This window comes from Lepidochelys kempii, chromosome 5 (genome assembly GCF_965140285.1).
Source record: "Lepidochelys kempii isolate rLepKem1 chromosome 5, rLepKem1.hap1, whole genome shotgun sequence".
Classification (NCBI taxonomy): domain Eukaryota; kingdom Metazoa; phylum Chordata; order Testudines; family Cheloniidae; genus Lepidochelys; species Lepidochelys kempii.
Window position 1 is genome coordinate 76,951,229 of NC_136384.1, and position 24,978 is coordinate 76,976,206.

Sequence of the window (24,978 nt, forward strand, 5' to 3'; positions counted from 1 at the left end):
GCTACAGACCACCAAATCACACTATAGAAGAGAATGATGACCACCTCCTTATGCACCTATCTATAATGTGTTAGGAAAATGTGTTATCATGTGAGACTTCAATTTGACTGACATATGTTGAAGGTCTCATGCTGCCAGTACTAAATAATCCTTGGAATTTCTAAACAGTATTTATAGTCTGAAAATTTTCTAACTCAAAAAGAACTGCAGCCAACATGGGGGAATTCTGTATTAGACCTTGTCCAAACAGATAAAGAGGAATGGATCACAGAACTAAAAGATAATGGGAGCTAAGGTACAAATGATAATGACTTGATCAAATGTATAATGTGCAGGCAAAATAGAGTTCAGATCAGCAATATAACGTAACTTAATGCTTTAAAAGGGCCAGTTTCACAAAGCTGAAAACTATTATGGGAGCTTAATCAGAAAAAAGTTTATGATAATTGGGAATCATTTAAGAACACTTTACTAGATGCCCAAAAAGCCACAGTTAGGAAAGAAGGCTATGCTGGTTTTAAAAAAAAAAATCTGTTTTAGAGGGGAAGTGAAGGCAGCTATAAATAATAAATATGACAAATGGAGGAAACGGAAAGTTAATAGTAATGAATATAAATCAAAAGTTACAAATTGTAGAAAATTGATAAGGAAAGCCAAGGGATACAAGGAGATATCTCTATCCAGCAGAGTTAAGGAGAACAAGAAAGAGTTTTTTAAATATATTAGGAACAGAAAGAATCCTGACAATGGCATTGGTCCATTACCAGATGGAAATGGTAGAATTATCAGTAATAATGCAGAAAGGCAGAATTGTTCAATAAACATTTCTGTTCTGTATTTGGGAAAAACAGATGATGCTGTCTCATAATATATGGTGATAATACTCTTTCCATTCCACTTGTATCTGTGGAGGATGTTAAACAAAAGCTACTAAGGTTAGATATTTGTAAGTCAGCTGGTCCAGATAACTTGCATCCAAGAGTTTTAAAAGTGCAGACTGAAGAGTTTGCTGGACCATTAATGTTGATTTTCAATAAGTTTTGAGCAGTGGGGAAGTTACAGAAGACTGGAGAAAAGCTAATATGATAATTTTTAAAAAGGGCATACAAGATGATCCAGATAGTGTTAGGCCTGTCAGCCTGACATTGATTCTGGGGAGGATAATGCAGCAGCAGATTCAGGACTTGATTAATAAGATTAAAGAGGGTAATGTAATTAATGCAAATCAGCATTGATTTATGGAAAGTAGATCCTGTCAAGCTAACTTGTTATCTTTCTTTGATGAGGTTACAAATTTGCCTGATAAAGGTAATAGTGTTGACATAATATCCTTAGGAATTTGTAAGGCTTTTGATGTGGTGCAGCCTGACGTTTTGATTAAAAAACTAGAATATAAAATTAACATAGTAAACATTAAATGGATTAAAAACTGGATAACTGATAGGTCTCAAAAGGTAACTGTACATGGGGAATCCCTCATCAAGTGGGTCTGTTTCCAGCGTGGTCCTGCAGGGATAGTTTCTTGGCCCTTTGCTATTTAACTTCTTTATGAGTGACCTGAAAGAAAACACAAAATCATCACTGATAATCAGCTGAACATGAGCTCCCAGTGTGACACTATGGCTAAAAGAGCTAATGTGGTCCTGCGATACATAAAGTGGGGAATCTTGAGTAGAAATAGAGAGGTTATTTTAATCCTCTGTATTTGGCACTGGTGTGACTTCTTCTGGAATACTGTGTCCAGTTCTGGTCCCCACAGTACAAGAAGGATATTGAAAAATGGGAAATGGTTCAGAGAAGAGCATCGAGAATGATTAAAAGATTAAGAAACATGCCTTATAGTGATAGACTCAAGTAGTTCAAATAGGTTAAGAGAGGGGTTGATTACAGTTGGTAAGTACCTACACAAGAAACAGATATTCAAAAGTGGGCTCTTCAATCGAGTAGAGAAAAGTGTAAAACACATTCAATGGCTGGAAGTTGAAGCTAAACAAATTCAGACTGGAAATAAGGTGCAGATTTTTAACAGTGAGAGTAGTTAACCACTGGAAAATTTACAAATGGTTCTGGTGGATTCTGCATCATTGACAATTTTTACATCAAGATTGGATGTTTTTGTGAAAGATATGCTCTAAGAATTATTTTGGGCAAGTTCTATGTAGCCTGTGTTATACAGGGAGTCAGACTAGATGGTCATATTGTCTCTTCTGGACTTAGATTCACAGATTCTGTTCAATGTTAACACTGCAGTACAGTGCAAGAAGTGATGCTGCATTGTTAAATTGTTCTCTATGGAAAAGGGAGATCTATACTTCGATATCACCTCAAGCTTAGAGACAGTGATTTTCTCCCCTATTACTATTAAATCTCTGAATCCAAAGGGCTAGAATATAGTCTCCAGAGAGAAGATGTATCACCATTAAACTGATTCTACATTTGGACTTATCACAAAAGGGTATTTAAACAGTAGTGTTGAACAAGTAGAATTAAACATCCTAGAGCACTTTTAGGAAATAACCACAGTGTTTTGGCTTCCGCTGTGCAAATAGTTGACTTTTTGGTTTGGTGCCTGTTCTGAAAAATAGAGGGGAGAAATCACTTTGGGTCTGTTGCAAAACAAAAACATTTTAAAACATTTAGTGAACCAAAGAAAAAAGATTGGGATTGAACTAAATGTTTTGTCACCCAAAACAAAATATATTATTTAGTTTTCAAGCTTTTTAAAATGGTTATTTTTAATGAAATTGAAATATATTTCTTAATAAAAATAATTTTGAGTAAAAATAAAACTACTTGATTTTGAAAAGGTCAAAAAATTTTGATTTTTCAGAGTATTTGTTCTGCTAAATAAAGCCCCCCAAACAGCAAATTCAACATGAATTGGCAAAAGGTTTTGGTTAACCCAAATCTGCAATTTTTGGCAAAAAAGGTTTTGGAAGAAACATTTTGCACTGCTTAGTCCTGGCTAACGTTCCTGTCAATGAGATAAGAACCTAATGTCATAGACTGTGAGTAGACTATCAGCTAATTCATAATGTTCCTTCACTACAAAGTAACTTCAGTGTACTCATTTATGTATTTGAGTATTGATGTACTCATCAGAAAACTCATTGAGGGACATTCAATACTGAAGGGATTATAGAGAGCCACATTAATTTATGTTCTAAAATTTTTAATCTTTCTATTGTATGTATTTCTAAGGTGCCACCGTGGTATCTAAATGCCTTTCAAGAAAATTTTTTTTTTTGTTTTGAATGGGGATGAAATATTTCTTTAAGGGTAAAAATCACCATACGGGAATCTGAGTCAACACGGTGAACTTTAATAGTTTGGATGCATATATGTCAATATATTTCTACATGCACAGATTACATAAATACATTTCATGACTAGGGACTAAATCTAATATTTACTTGAATCTTATGATGTAAATTTATGCAAATTGTTAAGAATTTTTTATCACATGAGCCATATTTAGCTATTTCAAACATATGCAGAAAGCATTTTCAAACAAAGTACAATACATGTTCAAAAGCCACATTTCAATGCTAAATATTGGCAGTTTTACAGCATTTTATTTGAAAAAATACAAGAAATGGTGAAATCACATGGACTAATCAAATTTCATTTTTCAGTTCAAAGCTATTTAAGAAAAAAACAAAACCTTTTTGTTGGTTTTCAGAAGAAAAACGCTATAACAGACAGCAGGTTCTTTTAAACTTACTACAACACATATGCAAATAGAGGAGTGTTGTTTGATATATATGTTCTCTAAAAACAAAAAGTGAAACCTTCACAAACTGATAAGGAAAAGCCAAATTCAAAAAGCTTTCTGCATTCATAGTTCTATAGGTTTTACATGTTTCTGTGACTTATAAATAGCCAAATTATTTTCATTTTGAACAGTTTTTTAACTGTTGGGAAATGTGATCCTTAGCTGGCACTTTTTATTCTGAGTTTGGGACTAGAGTGAACTTTTCTTTCCACATTTTAAATACTTGGAAATATGACTCTCTCTTGCCAACACACAGACCCTGGCCAGAGGAGGGGGCCCCACTGAGAAGAGGGCTAGTGTTAATGAGGAACCTGACGTCCCGTCCCACTCTCTCCCCCCTGTCCCGCATCTTCTCAGATGCGGGAAGAGCTGTATGTGAAACAATATGACCCCTGGATTTTTTCTTTTTAAACAAAATGACTTTTGGAACCTGCTGCAAGCAAAGCACTTTTTTACAGCGGACAAGATTATCTGATGTACTGTGCTGTACGCCTCCCAGCCCAGCAAGGCCCTCTGTTCTTTATCCACTCCAAGGTGGGACAGGCACTGATTTCCCTTTGGATTTCTACCTAATTCCTCAGTGGACTTTTTGCCAGCAGGTCTTGCACCAAGGTTTAAACTGGGATAAACCAATGTAACACCAGGCTGAATCTATCTCAGTGCTTATAATAAACTTTGGAAAGAAAAATATCTTCTGCTGATCTACTCTGATTATCCAAATGACCCCTGAAATCAGAATTTAATCATTCTTAAATCATGATTATGTTCTGAAATGCTGATTTTTTTGAGTTTTGAGTGCATCCCCATAACCATTGTCATAGATGTATTAGTTAAACTCTCTAGATTAGGTAGATAGAGACTCTACCTTTATAAATGGACGTCACTGGAAATACTGGAACGGTGGTTTGCAAAGGGGTAACAGTGGTTACCCCTTTGCAAATCTTAGACATAGTCTGCGGACCCCCGCAGACCACAGGTGGAAAACCACTGGGCTAAAACAAATGTCTGGGGAGAAAAAGAGAGAATGTAAATCCATATTACTTTTCATTTGTGGATGGATATAATCACTCTGAAGATAATAATTAAACACTGCAGTTTGGCATTGTTCAGTAGCAGTGTTCAAGAGAGACTCTTCAGTAAGCAGTATTGGATGAATTGGTTGCGCAAGGAAGCTGAAACACACATTGTTGTGTCTGGCTCAAGTCAGTGCTAATCTAATACTGAGTATGAAACATAATTAACTTATGGAACTCATTGCCATGGGTTATTATTGAGGCAATTTGCATAACAGATCCAATATTTAGGGCCACAATTTTTACAAGAATAGCCTTTATTCAAAAATACCTTTGCAGTTTTGCGCCCATGTGCAATTTGGATTGCTAGGTAGATAGTTGACTAACCAGTTGACTAACAATTTGTTTGCAACCCTTTGATTTGTGCAAATTAATTTAATTGCACATGCAAATATAGATGCAGCTGATGCAAAATTTTGCATGCAAACCTCCATTCTAAAAATTATTGCTTTTATTTCCTTGTCTGCAACTACACTGGCTAATATAAAAACATTGCAACTTAGCAGTCTTCATGCTTCAAAGATAAAGTTTGTCACCAGCTAAGCCCAGCAAGAAATTTTCCCCAATGAAATGTTACAGCAGCTGTATGGTTTCCTCTGAATTGCCATATATTGGTCACTTAGAGACAGGACAAACAATTGGATAACCTATTGGGTTGTTTCCAGATAGTCATTCAGATGTTCTTCTGTTAAGCTCTTCTTTTCATGACCTCTACCATTCATTCAAACTATAGCTACTCTGTAATGAACGGAATGAGAAAAACAAATATGATAATTTCTGCACATTATGGAAATTCAAGATGGTTCCAATTAACATGAGCTTAATTATATGAAAATTGCTGATTTCCCGTAAAACTGAATTATTCTGACTGCAAGTTATATTGCAAATGTTATGGAAATTTACTCCCAACATGTTTTAATGCACATTATCTCACTTCCTTTTTCCAGTACTTAAAAGCCTTGGAAAGCGTGTGTGGTTTGTTTGTTTGTTTGTTTTTTGTCACTTGTAAATCTTTTGTTGTTGTTCAGAACCTGCTGTGCCAGATTCATGTGCTATTCTTGGAAAGAGTAATTGAGAAGCTCTTAATTAGCATTGCTGTCCAAAGAAGTACAGGTCACATATGCTATTCAAATGCATACATTGATTCTTTAGCCTTACGTTTTGACAACTATTTAAGCTTAGTGAAAATTCTGGAATTGGGGAGACGGCAGATTGAAAACCTTATCTAGATTTGCGTCTTAAATGTTGCAATACACAGCTAATACAGAGTTTTGCTTTTGGTCTGGTAATACATGGAGAACTACTTAAAAAATCATTGCATTAGTAAGTTCCCTGAGGGAGGATAAAAATGTTAGTATTATTAGGCCAAATGTCATGCAAATCAGGTTAATCCTCTATATTTCCTAGAAATTAATGACTCAGTATTATTTTGTCATATATGATAAGACTTGAATATTCCACACAGGATCTGGAGTGAGAATTTTTTGTTTTTTTACACTGAATGACGACTCTGGTATTTTAGTTGGGCTTTTGAAACAGCTGTTTTTTTATGGCAAAAATCCTTTAAGCCTGTCTTTCTAGGCTACATCAGTTCTCATAGCCAGGGGGCTATTACACTGCTGCTGTTAGATTTCTACTTAGTTTGATGCTTATTTTTTAAAAAAAACCTCTCCTTTTTTGTGGTTGCAGCTAGAATCATCTTGTTCATTATGACGTAAACTTTTGCAATATTCCTTAATGCTTCATGACTTTTTGTTTTTGTTGTTAAAAGGCTTCCCTGGCAGACTGTATTGCGAAGGGTAGACAGAGAAATTTGCCTGTGTCATATGGGGTATTAAAGGAGCAGATCAGATGACTCCTTGTATTGTATGACTTGCCAATATCAAACCTTTTCCTTTAGGATGTGGAATAGGCTTTTTTCCAGCTTCTCTTCAATGAACATCCATTTATGTCGGAATGGTAATGCTAAGTTTTCATGGCCTTATTAGGTCTCTGGGATCCAGGCATATTTTTTAAATTTCTTTTTCTAAGGTTATGAATAAGCTGCTAACTCAAGGTGCAGGACTATATCCAAATATTTGAGACCATCTCTGTGTGTGACACAGCAAATGGTATATTTCTGAATCCACATATTTATCAGGGGTAACTGCGGAGTCTTTGTGTATATGATGTGCTCCATAGAACTGTGCTAGTTCCTTGAAGATGTCTGGATGTTGTGCAATTAATTCTTCTCTTGTGGTAGCGGCATCATTATATACTGTTCTTGTTATTTCAATAAAGATAAACTCAGTGTAAGTTTCCCTACCTGATAGTGCTGTTTTAGAAACCTTAGTAATGAAAAATATAGACTGATCTTTCCCTTGGCTGTTCCTGCTGTGAGGGTGACTTCTTCAGATTGTATCCTACATCCACCATATGCCACTAGTCTTATGCAGGGTGAGTCTAAAATCATTCTGAAGACATGCTAGTAAAACATCAAATTAGAATTTTATAAAAACATTCTTCAAATAGAGCATGAGATGCAAATTTTGCTAGTTTAGTTACGTCACTTATGTAGTGCCTTGATAAGGTCCCTGGAAAGACCACAAATTGACAATCTATTTCAGCCAGAAACTTCACTCTGCAATAGGTTTGTTTTTCTGCATTTTGTGGATGAGGGTATGACTTTCCACATGTGTGACAAATGACCCCAAATGCTGGACAGGTTTGTATTGGATGCGTTTTAAATGACAAATATCGTTTTTAGCATCGGTTATGTGTGTGGTATCATTGTACATGATCACAAGCCATGTTTGTTTTACTACCTTCTTGGTGCTTTTCCCTGACATGATCTCTCTTTGAAGTTTTTTGTTTCTGAAGCCCAGTAAATGTCTCTAACCCAAATCAGTATTCCATAGTTGCCTTTCTTTTAACTTTTTGCCAATCCTGTTGAATTCAGTTTTGTCCATTACCATATCATAACTCATAATTATCATACCAAACTCAGTTTCCTACTTGTGCCTCAAATCTGTTACATATCTGTAATCCTTTGTGCTCTGAAGTGAGGATCAGACAAGAATTGGTGCCATTCTAAAATAGTAGTATTCTTTTTAGGATTACATTAATTCCAAAACGTTAAAATTCCATCGAGAGAAGGCTCCTCATCGTCTGCTTGCTCTGTTTATCCATTAAACAATCCAAGTGCTTCCTCCACCTTAATTTTCAACACTGCTGAGTGTGCAACAGCTTCTGTCGAGGTCCGTAAGAGATATTGGGTACTTAGTATTTTTGAAAATCAGACCACTTATTTAGGTGCCTAAATATGGATTTAGGTGCCTCCTTTACACACCCATTTTTGAAAATCTTCAAATCTAATCTTCTATTAATCTGCTCCAGTAACCTTAAGAAAGATTAGAAAGTGTTGCTCCAAGTATTCTCTACTGTGATACCAGTTAGAGACCACAGGGACGGAAATTTGGAATGATCTCTGCCTATTCCCCTCCCATTGCTGTGAGCTTTAGCTTGTAGTCTTAGTTTGTTTTGCTCAAATTTTGTTACCATTTTTTAACTTCCCATGTGTACTTATTGTTTCCCTGCATCTCCACATCATCTGCTATTCTGTCTGCTTTCTTTCTTGTTATAATGTGAAAGCTTGCCCTTGTCATTATACCATGCTGAGTATATTCCACTTATAGCATGATGATGTGTTTGCTAGCGAGTGTTTTCCAGACATATGTCACCGCTGGATGTTGATCCCAAAATGTGGACTCAATTTCTCTAGAAATGCAGGGAAGCATGGTAACCCTATTTGCATAGCAAGGCATGCAAAATTTCATGCGAATCACAATGTAAAAATGTGTTTAATTTAATGATCAAAGTGGGAATAAGAATAATAGGTTTACATTTTTACTATAAATTTCTTCTTAAATAAAGTACTAATTTACCCCTGTAATTATGAATAACACAGTGACTAAGTCTCCACAAAAATGCAAGAATAATAATGACTTCTCAATACCTCTCTGCTCCAGACCCTCCACCTTGCATCTTCAGTTATCTTTCTCTCAGTTCTTCCTGGAAGTCTAGCCACCTACTGCAATTCAACATGCTCAAAACTATCTACACTAACAGCACTGTAGCAGTGCAGCTGTACCATATTTGTAATCCTGTTACGTATTCATAATCCTATGTATTCCTGTTGGCATAAAAAACACTACGAGCATCAGACTAGTGCTTATGCCAGCCTAATTTATGTTGCTCAGGGGGCGGCAGGAGAGGAGGGTAATTCACACTCTGAGGTCTGGTCTACACTGAGGAGGGATCGATCTAAGTTACGCAACTTCAGCTACGTGAATAATGTAGCTGAAGTCGACATACTTAGATCTACTCACCACGGAGTCTTCACTGTGGTAAGTCAACTGAGGACGCTCTCCCATCAACTCCACCTGCGCCTCTCACTCTGGTGAGTACTGGATGTTGACAGGAGAGCACTCGGTGGTTGATTTATCACATCTAGACTAGACTTGATAAATCGACCCCCATTGGATCTATCACTGCCCATCAATCCTGCAGGTAATGTAGACAAGCCCTAAGTGACAGAAATTATGCCAGCATAAGCTGTAGTATAGAGAAGGACTATTATCTGTTAGCCGCCCTTTTCCTTCCCCGACTTCCAAGTCTTCCGTGTACCATTCCTTAATCCTCATGGTCAATAGCTATAGAATCCTTCTGGTGATGTAGGTTACTGCAAATGATTTCTATGGCTTCCCCCAGTGTTACATTGTCCAATATACTTACCTAACAATCTTTGTCTTCACCCACCACTCCAAGCATGTCACTCATTCACCTCTGGTTTCTTTTTATACTTTTCACCTCTACCTTTTGAGGCTTTTTACAGTACCACCTAACCTACATCACATCTAGCATCCTTCACTCCCCCACTTGTGACCCACAGTTTATAAGTGCAACATCTTTTGTTGCTTCCTTTGTCTCTTTCTCTCCCAAGGCTACATGCCTTTCCCCACATGGATCCTATGCCTTCCTTATCCTCCCTGCTACAGTTTAATGTGCAGCCTCCATTCTCCTCCCAACTCACTTCCTTTGCTGAGCCTTTAATCATTGACTTCTTCTTTGTCCTTCATTCCAAACACCATTCAAAACTTTGACTTATTTAACTAATTTATAGTAAAACAAAATCCAGACATGCGCTAACAAGTACCACTCAAAACATTAAGCACAGTTGTCATTGTTGGAACCATCTATTTCCCCTGCCCCCTTCCCCCCCTCCTTTTTTTTTTTGTTTATTATCATTCTTTGCTCTGTCAAATTTTGACTCAAAGATCCTTGGGGCAGGGGCCTGTCACTTTAATTGTCTGTAAAACTCCATGAAAATCTTTTGCACCTTCTAAACAACAAAAACAATGTTTGAATGTGTTCTGGCATGAGGGCAATGTCCCAGATATTTTTATCCAGTTCAGTCAGAAAACAGCAGTAATGATTCCATAGATTCCAAGGCTAAAAGGGACCATTGTCATCATCTAGGCTCATCTCCTGGATAACACAGGGTATAGAACTTCCCCAAAATAATTCCTAGAGCAGATATTTTAGAAAAACATCCAATCTTGATTTAAAAATTGTCAGTGATGGAGGATATGGCATGATCCATGGTTAATTACTCACTGTTAAAAAAACAAAAACAAAAAAAACACCACTATGCTTTATTTCCAGTTTGAATTTGTCTAGCTTCAACTTCCAGCCATTGGATTGTGATAAACTTTTCTCTGCTAGATTGAAGAGCCCATTATCAAATATTTGTTCCTGGTGTATGTACTCATGGACTGTAATCAAGTCAACCCTGAAATTTCTCTTTGTTAAACTAAATAGATGGAGCTCCTTGAGTCTATCACTATAAAGCAGATTTTCTAATGCTTCAGTCATTCTTGCATCTTTTCTTTGAACTGTCTCCAGTTTATTGAGTTGAGGACACCAGAATTGGATTCAGTATTCCAGTAGTGGTCTAAATACAGAAGTAAAATAACCTCTCGACATCTATTCAGGATTCCCCTGTTTATGTATCCAAGGATTGCATTAGCCCTTTTGGCCACAGAATCCCACTGAGAGTATATGTTCAACTGCTTATCCACAACTCCCAAATCTTTTCCAGGGTAACTTCTTCCCAGGGTAGAGTCCACCATCCTGTATGTATGATTTATATTCTTATATTCTTATGTTCTTTGTTCCTAGATTTATATTTAGCCATTTTAAGATGCATATCATTTGATTTCGCCCAGTTTACCAAGCAGTCCTGATCTGTTCTCTTTATTATTTACCACTCCCCCAATTTTTGTGTCATCTGCAAACTTTGTCAGTGATGATTTTATGTTTTCTTCCAGATAATTAATAAAAATGTTAGAGAGTAGGGCCAAAACCTGATCTCTTTGGGACCCCACTAGAAACACATTTGTTCACTGATAGTGCCCCATTTATAGTGATATTGTGAGACGTATCAGCCAGCTTTTAATCCACTTAATATGTACCAGCTAAATTTTATATCTTCCAAGTTTTTTAATGAAAAATGCTTTGCAGGCATCTAAGTATATTACATCAACCAAACTTGTAATCTCATCAAAAGAAGTTGTCAAGTTAGTTTGACAGAATGTATTTTCTGTAAAAGCCATGTTAATTGGCTTTAATCAGATTGCCCTCCTGCAATTTTATATTGGTCAAGTCTCGTATCAACTGCTCCATTATCTTGACCACAATCAATGTCAGACTGATAGGTCTATAATTACCCAGGTCATCCCATTTACCATTTTTTAAATATTGGCACATCATTAGTTTTCTTCCAGTCTTCTTGAACTTCCCTAGTGCTCCAGGAGTTATTGAAAATAAACATTAATGGCTCAGCAAACTCCTCAGCCCCCTCTTTTGAAACACTGCTGATTTAAAAACATCTAAATTTAGTAGCTGCTGTTTAACATCCTCTTGATATACAAGTTGAATGGAAAAAGTGTTATCATATGATATGACTACATTATCTGTTTTTTTCCCAAACATAGAACAGAAATATTTATTGAACATTCTGCTTTTTCTGCATTATTATTGATAATTCTATCATTTCCACCTAGTAATGGGCCAGTACCATTGTTAGGATTCTTTTTGATCCTAATATACTTTAAAAAAACTCCTTCTTACTGTCCTTAAATCAACTGGCCATAGGTTTCTTCTTGTGTTTCCTTTACCAAATTTCTACAATTCCTAGTTTCTGATTTATATTATTTACGATCAACTTCCCTTTTTTTCCATTTGTTATATATTACTTTTTTATAGCTGCCTTCACTTCCCCTCTAAACAAGGTCATGTTTTTTAACCAATATGGCCTTCTTCCCAAAAAGTCTCAAAACCACAATCAAGGATCTAATAATTTTTGGCTCATAACTGTTTTCAGCTTTGTGAAACTGGCCCTTTTAAAGCACCATGTGTGTTTCTCTCACTGGTCTGGATTTTATTCTGTTTGCACATTACCAAGGTGTTGAAGTCATGATCACTTGTACCTAAGTTACCATTAATCTTTATTTCTGTTATCAGTTCTTCCTTATCTGTCAAGATGGGCACTAATATAGAATTCCCCCATGTTGGACGCAACACTTCATGAGTTAGGGAATTGTCATCTATAATGTTTTGAAATTCCAAGGAAGTTTTAGTACTGGCAGCATGAGACCTCCAGCATATGTCATTCAAACTGGAGGCCCACATTATCACGCAGATTTATTTTTCCTACCCGTAAGTGAAAAATTCTGGTTAACTAAGAGGGAGGGAGTGTGAATGCGGGGCAGGGGTTTGGGACACAAGAGGGAATGCGGGTCACGGGCTCTGGAAGGGAGTTTGGGTATCGGAGGGGATTTGGGGCAGAGGGTTGGGGTGTGGGAGAGGTTTTGTGATGCGGGATTTGGGGGGTGCTCACCTCGGGTGGTTCCTTGCAAGCAGCAACGTGTCCCGGCCGCTCCTAGCGGGAGGAGTAGCAGATGGCTCCACGCGCTGCCCTGCCCCATGCACTAGCTCCGCAGCTCCCGTTGGCTGGGAACCGCAGCCAATGGGAGCTGCAGGGGTGGTGCCTGCAGATGGAGGCAGCGCACAGAGCCGCCTGGTACGTCTCCGCCTGGGAGCAGAAGTGACAGGTTGCCACTTGGGAGCCGCCCAAAGTGAGCACCCCCTCCCCCCAGATGTGGCTTCCCAAAACCCCTCCCGTACCCCTGCTCCAAGCTCCCTTCTGCGTCCAAAATTCCCTCCGAGAGCCTGCTCCCCACACCCACTCCCACACTCCGAACCCCTTGTGGCCATTTCTCCACCTAGGAGCATCAGGGACATGTCGCAACTTCTGGGGAGCCACGCAGAGACAGGTAGGGAGTCGTCTGGCCCTGCACCAACCAGACTATAAACTGGACTTTCTATGAAGATCAGAAATGCTGGTTAAAAGAACTTTCCAGTTGGTACAGGGCTGGATAACACAGCTTTTACTGTAGATAGGTAAGAAGTTTCATCCTGTTCCCAAATGCGATTTGATGGTTTCTAGAAGACACCAACTAGTACCTCATCTTGTGCTTTATCTGTTAGGAGATAGGTCTGTCGGCATTCAAGATCATTTTCTTTTGAGTTATCACTGACTTGGAAACAGGTAATATCATTTTTGGTGTAGCGTGCCACTCCCTCTCCCCTTCTGCACACTCCATACTTCCTGAATAGGATAGAACTGTTAATTTTAGCATTTCAATTATGGAAATCCTCCCACCAGGATTCAGAAATACCAACTAGGTCAAATTTATGCTCATAAACGAGGAATACCGGTTCTTTTTGTTTGTTACCCAGGCTGTTAGCATTGGTATATAGGCAATTCAAGAATTTTTTTTTCTTTATATCCTTTCATTCATTGATTAATTTTGTTCTCAACATCTTGATTTTGTGCTGAATGCTCATATCTTCCCTTTCCCCCCTTCCCTTTTGTTATTAGTTTAATTTCCTCATGACTACTCTAGCCAACCTGTCCCCAAAAAGTTTGGTTCTTCTTCTACTGAGGTGGAGGCCATTCAAACTACACCCACCCCTTCCCATAGAAGGTGGACCAATGTTCCACAAAACAAAAATCTCCACCGTATGCCACTTAACTAGTAAGTGATTCCCTTTCAGAATCTTCAGTCTTCTGTTTCTCATGGGACAGGAAGGATCTCAAGGAAGATCGCTTGGACATTCATCTTCAGCAGACTTCTGAGTTCCCTGAACTCATCTACTGTCTGTGAGATATCTCATGACATAGTGTCATTAGTGTTGATATGAGCCATTACCAGTGGATCCTTTCCCATCCACTTCAGAAGCTTGTCCAATCTTAATGTCTCATGTCTTGACTTCAGAAAGGTAGCACACTGTCCTGTTTTCTGTCTGTCCCTTGCAGAATGGTCTTTCAATTCTTCTGAGTATTGAATCCCTATAAGGATCATCTATCTTCCTTGGACAGTTGAAGAACTCTTTTTGGACAAGCTTGATTTTCTTACAGGTTGTGCTGAACTGCCATCCAGAGGTGTGTCCAATACATCACTGTTCCTTTGGGCCAGCTGAACCTTGAGAGGTATCCTCCAGTTTCCATGTTGAGGACCCGATATCAATTGGAAACTGCTAGCTGTGTAGAATTCCTCCTGGTCCTCTTTTCTCCGGTGGCCAGAGCCTATCCATCCTTGTCTTTCTCCAGCCATGTATAATGTCACTGTGACCTCTTGGCTCTGGTGGTTACAAACTGCCAGTCCACCTCTCTGACTTCATGGTGGCCAGCTCATTCCTTCGTTTATCCTGGAATACAGATGTTTCCTGAACCTGGCTGTCTATTAGCTCCTCAACTTCTCTGATTCTCTGTACTGTGTCCACTTGCTTATCCAATCCAAGAAACTTCTCTATTACAGCCACCAATTTGCACTTCAGCTTGCGTGTTCTCTTTCTGTCATAGTTCTGGTAACTACAGTGACTCCCAGTACTGAAATTAAATCTAAGGAGCGAGAAAAAAACTTTAAGGACCCACTTTTGCCATATTGAAGCACTTTTAAACTACTGTTTGATCTTTTTTGTGAACATTTACCATATTCCAGTTTGACCTTTTAATTTGTCTTTGTTACAGTTTTCTTCACAGGCTAAGACATTAGAAAGGTCGAATGCTTGAAAGGTATTCTCTACAGGAACTCTAACTTTTTCAAATCTCTCTGTCTTTGAACATTCCCCCATAGTTCAGATGGTTGCTGTTTTATCTATTGAGCAGGCCATTTTGTGATTGAGAGTCAGATTTAAAAAATACCATAAAATTGCAGTCTCCAAACTGTATGTGAAAGTAGTTAAATTTAGTACAACACAGAGCAGTCACTCAACGGTAATGACATTTGCTTTAGGTAAGGTCATGCTGTACTGTAGGAGACAGTTGGTGCAACCCTTATTCTTGTTGACGAACAATTGCTTACATGAGTAGTCCCATTACTCCTGTAATCAACGGCTGAGCAAGGTGAGTTAGGGGTGCGCAATCTGGCCCTGTTTGTTGACGGATTTCAGAAGTAGTGCTACAATTGACTAGTTGGGTGTTTTAAAGAGGAACTTTTGTAACAACAGGTTTCAGAGTAACAGCCGTGTTAGTCTGTATTCGCAAAAAGAAAAGGAGTACTTGTGGCACCTTAGAGACTAACCAATTTATTTGAGCATGAGCTTTCGTGAGCTCATGCTCAAATAAATTGGTTAGTCTCTAAGGTGCCACAAGTACTCCTTTTCTTTTTGTAACAACGATTTTCTCCAAGCATCATAGTACATTTATTTACCTGCTATGCTTTAATTCATATGTATTTTTGATATATTTACTAATTACTATATCATAGTTATTTATTTTTAAACAAACACTTGCTCTTCCTGGGCTTGTTTATATAAGAATTTTAGTTTTGCTTTTAATTCACATTGAATGCCAATTCTAAATGGGAATTTTAAATTATTGTGTACCTTCTTAAAAATAATACTACCTAGCTCTTCAATGGTGCTCTTCATCAGTGGATATAAAGTGCTTTGCAAAGGTGATTAGTATCACCTCCGCATTTTACAGAGGGGGAATCTGAGGCACATGACCAGTGACTTGTTTGTTCTTGTTGCAACTCACTGCAGGCTGAATCCTGGCGTCAGTCATGTCTGTGAGCAGACATCTGTGAGTGTCTACACTAGAATTTTATTACAGTGTTAGCTTACTCTAAATAATCGGTGATCAGTTAACTCAAGTTACGGGATGAGCAAGGCTTCAAGTGTAGACATACCTTCGCAGACCAGCTTCTTTTCCTATTTATCACATTGTGAAGTTACAAAATGCTCAGTTTAAGAAAGCATACAGATTTCTGTTCCAGTAGGCTATATTGTAATCAGAGGTTTGGCTTCATTGCAGGACACAATTATGAGGGAGAAATATAACATGGATATCAGACTTGATTTAATCCTTGGATCTAACTACAGGAATCAGGGCTGTGGAGCTCTGATGATAGAAAGCCCTACCAGAACAGAAGTGCAGTATCACCAGAGGCATGTAGCTCCATGTGCCCAGTGAAGTGGGAGCTGAGTATTGGCAACCCAGAAAGTAGGGGGGTTGACCAAGACACCCAGGAGATGTGGCAGATCTCCAGGACAGCTTCAACAAGAACACTCTTATGGAGTTCTGCACAGCTCTTCCCAGCTCCTTACAAAAACTACAAGGGAGTGCAGGCAACAGAGGAGCTCTCATGTGTCCTTCCCTAGGACTGGATTTCTCTAGCTGGATTGGTATAGCTGCCCCGTGGGAGCCGAGAGGTACCTTTCCCCCACTCACAGGTGTGAATCAGGTGCAGTGTCTATACACAGCATAGTAAACTAGACATACTTTAAAAACATTTTTTTTCTTTTTTTACTCCAGCAGGAAAACCTGCTTTTGCGATGGAAATTGGTTTCTAGTTGCAAACTTGCATTTTCTATTGTGCTCATAGTCTCAGGATACTTCTGTGATGCAACTATTTTCTACATGCTGTTTTCCTACTTGGATTTTCATTTTCAGGGCAAATAGGCAGAACAAAATGACAGTGAACAGAATCATGATTTATTATGGGAAGGAATCAAGGCAGATAAGCTGTGCTATTCTTCCAGAGCCATTCTGAGTGCCTTTTCTTTCCACTTCCTCATTTATAAAAAGGAAAATTTCCAGTGTGTACTACACACTTGCCAAGGGACAAAAGATAAACTGTTTAAAGTCATTTAAAATTGAGGCATACTTAGGCCTGAGCTTTACTATGAATCCTGGGGAAAATCTTGCACTGGCAGGGGGAAAGACTGAATCGACTAAAAGGGTTTTTCCATCACTAATTGCTATTGCTCTCTGATCCATGTGCACAGTACTTAAACTGGTACCGTGTACTCCTACCAAGGGTGTAATATGACCTTTAATATTTTGGTCTCAAATTGGTGCTTACCAATTTTGTCTCTGTCATTATACTGTGATGAGGGACAGATTTGTTTGCAACAATTTGCTTTTTGGCAGGAATCTGCTTTTCATTGTGTGTGTACAGAGCCAAGCACAATGAAGTCCTGATCCCTGATTGGGACTTCTAGCCACTATTACAATGCAAATAAATCATCATAACTGGCATCGATTTTTGGTTTGGAAAATGTACTAATTATTGTTAACCTGCTACTTGTTGCATTAGCACTTCAGCATTTGGCCATTCTCCAGAAACAACCTACACTTTCAGTTGAACTAAAAATCTTCAGCAATTATGTGTTTGCAGTAAGTAATAAGAGTGATTTACTGGTTTATTTGAGGGCAAATATATATGTTTTACTTGATTTATTTGTATGGAAATATATGCTAAAACCTGGTCAGCATGTCAATTTATGCTTTGGTGTTTTCCTTCCTCTTCTTTGGGAATTTTATATTTGAAATTCCAAAAATATTCATATCAAGCTCAAGAAAGATTTGGTTGTTGATTAAGCTAATCTCTGTCAGCGAAATTTTTGGTTAATCTTTGCATAACAAGAGGCACTGCTCTGACCTCTTCACCTGAGGAGCCTTCCCCTTTTGTCCAGCCTACACTGGCCATGTTGGTTACTGCATTCCCCCAATCACCCAAAGCTCTTTGAGGGGAAGGGTCATAGGAAGCAAGCGAGACTGGGACTAAGTGGGATGGGCAGGATTCTGTGTTCACAAGAGACGTACAGCTACCCCCTGGCATTTTGACACAGCTGCTGAATCTGTTATTAAACATTGTTCAAAGCCAAGCATAATACCAGTTGGGTCTTTACCAGTCGGGTCAGTATGCTTTTACCACTCCAAGCAACCCTGGCCACACTGCTTACTGGAACAGCTCCTGTGGTAGTTAGGAGATTGCCACTAGATATGTATTTTCTTCCCCCTGCCTTCAGTTGCCTAATGGCTGAGTTCTCTCCCTGGCTGACAGCTTAGCTATCTTCTCTGTTCTGTGTTGTATCATTCAGTTCTGTAGCTGTTATTTGTTGGCACAGAAAACTTTGCCTCTTGCCTCTTGGCTCTTCCTGGGCCCAATTCTCCAAGCTGCTCTATACAGGAAGACCCTTACACTCATGTTGTCAAGGTTCCTCCCCCACTCTGAACTCTAGGGTACAGATGTGGGGACCTGCATGAAAAACCTCCTAAGCTTATCTTTACCAGCTTAGGTCAAAACTTCCCCAAGGTACAAAATATTCTGCCCGTCGTCCTTGGATTGGCCGCTACCACCACCAAACTAATACTGGTTACTGGGGAAGAGCTGTTTGGACGCGTCTTTCCCCCCAAAATACTTCCCAAAACCTTGCACCCCACTTCCTGGACAAGGTTTGGTAAAAAGCCTCACCAATTTGCCTAGGTGACTACAGACCCAGACCCTTGGATCTTAAGAACAATGAACAATCCTCCCAACACTTGCACCCCCCCTTTCCTGGGAAATGTTGGATAAAAAGCCTCACCAGTTTGCATAGGTGACCACAGACCCAAACCCTTGGATCTGAGAACAATGAAAAAGCATTCAGTTTCTTACAAGAAGACTTTTAATAAAAATAGAAGTAAATAGAAATAAAGAAATCCCCCCCCTGTAAAATCAGGATGGTAGATATCTTACAGGGTAATTAGATTCAAAACATAGAGAACCCCTCTAGGCAAAACCTTAAGTTACAAAAAAAATACACAGACAGAAATAGTTATTCTATTCAGCACAATTCTTTTCTCAGCCATTTAAAAAAATCATAATCTAACACATACCTAGCTAGATTACTTACTAAAAGTTCTAAGACTCCATTCCTGGTCTATCCCCGGCAGAAACCCAGCATATAGACAGACACACAGACCCTTTGTTTCTCTCCCTCCTCCCAGCTTTTGAAAGTATCTTGTCTCCTCATTGGTCATTTTGGTCAGGTGCCAGCGAGGTTACCTTTAGCTTCTTAACCCTTTACAGGTGAGAGGAGCTTTCCCCTGGCCAGGAGGGATTTCAAAGGGGTTTACCTTTCCCTTTATATTTATTACAATGTGAAGCTACACTGAGCCTGTGTGGATCAGCTTGCACTATCAGGGCCCCATTCATCCTCGTAGAGTCACAGTTCTGTCACAGACTCCCTATGTGACTTAAAGAGATTAAATGACTCCTTAATCTCAGTTCCAATGTGTAAATTGGAGTTAGGAATGTATTTTTTTTCTCCCTGTAGGATCTTTGGAGAAAGAAGTGGCTCTTACTATGTGTTTGTACAGTGACTAGCACAAAGGGAATCCAACTACATTTTGAGGCCACTGGGCATTACCTAAATACAAATAGGGGAGAGAAATAATATACTCTCCCCTTGGTGGTGATGAAGCTGGTGAAGTGCCACACCTTTCATAGTATCTCATCTCCATCTTCATCTGAACCAAATTCTTCTGATGTAAATATATACCTCTGAGGGTAGAATTTGGTCCTTATTTGTTTATCACAAAAAACAAGATGCCAAATCTGAGACTTCAGCACAGAGAAGAATTTGTCTCTTAATTAACAAGTTATTTTCCTATAGTATTCAAATATTGTGAAATAGAAGTACTTTCATAGGCCACATTTACCCTAAGGGCACTACAGTGGCATAGCTACGATGACATAGCTATGGTACTATAACCCTTTAGTGTAGATGCAGACTACAGCAATGGAAGAGGTTTTTTTGTTGCTGTAGGAACTCCATTTCCATGAGTGATGGTGTCTAGTTCAACGGAAGCATTCTTCTGTCAACCTAGCTGTACCTACACCGGGGGCTAGGTCATCATAGCTGTAGATTTTTCACACCCCTGAGTGCCATGTAGCTATTTCAATCCTGTTTTAATTGTAGACCAGGCCATAGAAATTCCAAATGATTCTTAAGAGAAAAGGGGCTAAATTCTTCAGGTAAATTTACTCACAAAGAATAATTAGACTAGCTGTAATAAATATGACTGTATTATCTTGAATTTCAACCTTTTCTGAAGAATTACAACAGAATTAATGTATTGTCACTTTGAAACATATCGTTCACAAAAGTACCTGAATTACAGTCCTTTGTTCTACTAGCATCTGAATAGGTGCATTTTTCAGGATGGGCTTTTAATCATAGTGTACAAAGTTTTGTATACCTAGCAGAAGGAACATTACATAATATATAAACAAAACATATAAAGTATGATCATAAATTGGAAAATAGAAGACTAGATTAGAAAAACCTAGATACTAGGGAAGTGAGTGTAAGTGCATTAGAAGTATGGTAGATAGAGAATCCTCTTAATATAAAATGCATGAAATAGAGTGAATTATCCTCTTCAGGAATAAACAGTTACAATATCTTTATCTTATAAATAACCCTATTTCAGATTTGGTTTAGGGGGAGTCAGATCTCTCAAGTAAATAGTCACAAAAGGAGAATGTGTGGTCAAGATAAGTTGGTAGCTGCTACTCACTACTTGAATCTTTAGCAGTTTGTGTAAAAATTGTTCAGATAGGCTTGTATGTTAACTTTAGACGATATATTTACAATATCTCCAATTCCAAGATATGTTTTTAAATCTGGATTTTGTGAAAGGTCAAACCTAAAAGATCATCTACAGTAGGTCTGGATTCAAAAATCATCCTGAACAAACTGAGGTTAAATCATTCAGCCTTCTCCCACACTGTGAGGCAAACTGTGTTACTGAAGGTTTATAGTTCAAACAGCATGTTATTGGTAGGCAAGCCCTGGAGAAAAAATACAGAATTTCATTGCAGAGAAACTAAAATTGTATCCCATTGTATTCAGATGAGAGGACTAACCACAGATATTTTAAAAAAAATAAACTAGATTTATATAAGAAGAAAAAAGAAACAATGGTTCATAAAATTGAATATTCAAATGTTTCAGTTCCAGGAAGGGGATAAAGATGATTGTGAATAAAGCTTTGTTTGTTTGCCTTTACTGTGATGATCCTTTATCACTGTTTGTGTTCTGATTTCCATGTAGGTGGTTGACCAGATTGACACATTGACATCTGACCTGCAGCTGGAGGATGAGATGACAGACAGTTCCAAAACTGACACGCTGAACAGCAGCTCAAGCAGCACAACAGCGTCCAGCTTGGAGAAAGCCAAAGTGCGTGCTAATGCACCTCTCATCAAGCCACCAGCACACCCATCTGCCATTCTCACCGTACTGAGGAAACCCAATCCACCACCACCTCCACCACGGTTGACTCCTGTAAAGTGTGAAGACCCTCACAGGCCTGTTCCTTCTGCCAACCCTGTAAAGACTAATGGGACCCTACTTCGAAATGGAGGTTTACCAGGAGGACCAAACAAGATTCCTAATGGGGATGTATTTTGTATACCTAATAGTAACTTGGACAAAGTTCCAATGCATCCTCTGATTCATAGACCTGATAAAGACAGGTGTCCTCAGACAGGAACCCGGGAACGGGTACGATTTAGTGAGAAAGTGCAGTACCATGGCTATTGCCCTGATTGTGACGTTCGGTATAACATTAAAAACAGGGAGGTCCACTTACACAGCGAGCCGGCCCACACGCTGGGAAAGCTTCCTCACCAATGTCCTCCTTTACCGCCACCTCCTCCCCCTCTTCCTCCATTTCCTCTAGAAAATGGAGGGTTGGGAATGAGTCCCAGTAATAGCTTTCCCCCTCTCAGACCTGCGACTGTGCCTCCACAAACTGCACCAAAACCCCAGAAGACCATCTTGAGAAAGTCAACCACTACAACAGTGTGATGTATGCCACTTGAAAAACTGTTTTTTTCCTATATATAAACATAAACAAATAGGTAATGAGCACTTTCTACTCAAGCAATAAAAAGCCCAAATATATTACATCCTGTATTCAGCGAAGCGGCATAAAATTCATATGGTAAGTACAAAAAAAATTGTTCACCAATGTCACATGTTTGCACCAAAGAATTTCATTATTAAAAGCTCCAGTATAATGCGCATCCTATGGGTCATAAGCTGTTAAAAGTGATTGCAGCTGAACAGCTCTATGTTCTAAGCAATGTTAAAAGTTCATCTCAAAAACAGCATATCTGCAGTAGCAATTAGAGGTGAAGTTAAGTCTTCCTCAGACAATAGAATAATTAGTACTAAAGGGTTTTTTTAGTGCAGGAAACTTTTAAAATACATTTGCTAGGAACATAATGTATGTTTATGTGGAACAAAATGTAACTCCAGCTAATGATTCCTGATTGAATCTTAACAAATGAGTTTTTATATGCCTGGTTGTTTGAATCAAGGGTATCCGGTCTGGAACTGTGTATTATGGTGTAAATCCTCACAGTTTCAGCCAGCTTGTTTTTTGTTCTCTGGTCTAGAGATGAATAGGCAATTGGAAGGCATGTTGATATGATCGTGGCAAAACAAACAAACAAACTATTCAAGTTTGGTTCTGAAACACTCAATAATCAAAAAGCAGAGAGAGGAGTGCCATGCTTTTGAAAAGCGGAGGCATGGCCTGATCTGTTATTTTCTGCTTCCATTGTTCCATCTCATGTGGGGATAATGCTTATCTACCTAACATGGATGAGACATGTAGGTTAATAAGTTAGAGCCCAGTCCTAAGTCTTTACACAAGTTTTACTCATGCAAATTTCCTATGGAGGGCAATGGAAATTGTGCATACAGTCTTCAGAGATCGGTGCTTAATATTTCTAAAGAGTTTTGAAGATGAAAAGCACTGTGTAATAACTAAGTATTAACATGCACAACAAGACATTTCTCTTGTTATGACATTTTAGTGGCTTAACCCAATTAAAATTCTTACCGGTGAGAAAACTCTCCAATGTTTTTTCATTGTTTTACAGAAAAGAACATTTGTTGTTAGGAGTGGCTAGGAATGTTGGCTTCTGGGTTTTTTAAAGCAGGTGATCAGTGAAGGAGATGTTATAGGAAACCTTTTCTTCACAAAGTCCCTCCAAAAATAAGCTTGCAAATGACCTGAACACCTGAATGTCAGCAGTTGTTACCTGAGTTACACACAAAACATGCACTTAGGCAATTTAGCTCTGAAAGAGTTGGAGAAGGTTGGCATTTGTGGCGTCTTAGTTTGTCAGTCCCTTATGACAGGTTTCAGAGTAACAGCCGTGTTAGTCTGTATTCGCAAAAAGAAAAGGAGGACTTGTGGCACCTTAGAGACTAACCAATTTATTAGAGCATAAGCTTTCGTGAGCTACAGCTGTTTGCATACAGCAATAGAAATTCAGCTGAAATCAGCCTCGAAACAGCTCTGCTGTATTCACACCTTTGTAGTATTTACTTTGCACCAAAACAACAAAGATCTTGGCAAAATAATTACCCTTTTTACATTAAATTGCTAAACACTTTTGAAACTTTTACCGATAGGAAAGGCTGCATTTTGTGCAAATATATCTCTGGAGTTTAAAGCCTCACATTGCACTATATTGTGTGGTTTACCCAACCATCACGATGCACAGAAGTTATTATCGCATGCATTTGATCATATTCTCCAAATGTTTTCCATTGTTTTTCAATCCCATAATTTGCATCAATAGAATGCCTTCGCTATTTGTATGATGTCAGCATATTTAATCCCATGAGAGTTGTTGTGAATGGAGTAATTCTGGACATCAAGTTAGCAGTAGGGACAAGGAACTTGTTCTACAGATGTCCTTGATCTCTGAAAGTCACTGGAAGTCCCTCTGCCCTGCTCATGATGCTCCAGAGCAGCTCCTCCTTCCATTAGGAATTTATATTTAAAATATGGTGAAACAGTGTGTGAAACATCTTTACACACAAACTACACAACCACATAGTGGTTGCTGTTAAAAAGGAAAGATTTATCATGTGATGCTGCCTCTATTATAAGTCATGTTTACCTGCTTGTGTAATTCGACTTAATCAGAACAATCTCTCCTTCTGTACTGAAGGAATTGTATTATGTGCATATCCAGATGTATGTACAATCAAACAGTTGTGTGTTTATATAAGATTTGTGCAATCTTATATAAAATAAGATTTAAAATGCTTTGAAAAATGTAACACCCTGTCTCTCCTTAGGTTTTGTTCTATTGCCTTTCCGTTTTCAGTTCCTTTCACTCTACCTTGGTGCATCTATTCCTACGTTTTCTTTTCAGTACCTGTTAGTCCCACATCTAAAATTGCTGTTTGAAATACTTTAAAGAATTCCATTTACTTTTCCCCAGTCTATTTTTTCTCTTTGCTGGCTGAAGACTTTTTTTTTTTTTTTGCCTGTGAAGCTTTTTCAGCTTCACATTTATCTGCATTCTAGCTGGTCCCTATTGTGATAATATCTCTGTGCTGGGATCTCATTCCTACTATGTCTGCCCCTTATCTTTGTTCTGGGGCTAGGTGCAGCAGCTCCCAAGCCTACTAAGCTGGCTTCCAGCAACCATTACTCTGATACCTCTTCCTCCAAATGATTAATGCAGCAAATAGGTGGTTTGATAACTTTTCTGCCTCTCAAAATGGCTCCCTCTTTCCCTTCCAGAACTGAATTGTGCATGCGGATCGACACCCTTTTGTTCCCTTTCTAGAACTCAAATGCACATAGGGTGAAATGGGAGTTGTGACATTGACTTCAGTGGTCCAGGATTTTACCCACAGTGTCTCCTTCCACAA

The 24,978-nt window shown here is 38.5% G+C and overlaps 1 protein-coding gene across 4 annotated transcripts in view; it reads left to right on the forward strand.

The window, feature by feature from the left end:
* The window catches only part of PRR16 (proline rich 16), a 236,361-nt gene that overhangs the window by 136,182 nt on the left and 75,201 nt on the right, over positions 1 to 24,978 (forward strand). For 3 of the 4 annotated variants that reach the window (XM_073344793.2, XM_073344792.2, XM_073344794.2), the window contains exon 2: positions 21,343 to 22,237. In XM_073344793.2, coding sequence (XP_073200894.1) covers positions 21,343 to 22,101 — 759 coding nt within the window. In that variant the 3' untranslated portion in view covers positions 22,102 to 22,237. Of the gene's footprint in view, positions 1 to 16,576; positions 16,690 to 21,342; positions 22,238 to 24,978 lie in introns of those variants that run through there. The other variant, XM_073344795.2, reaches the window with a different exon arrangement.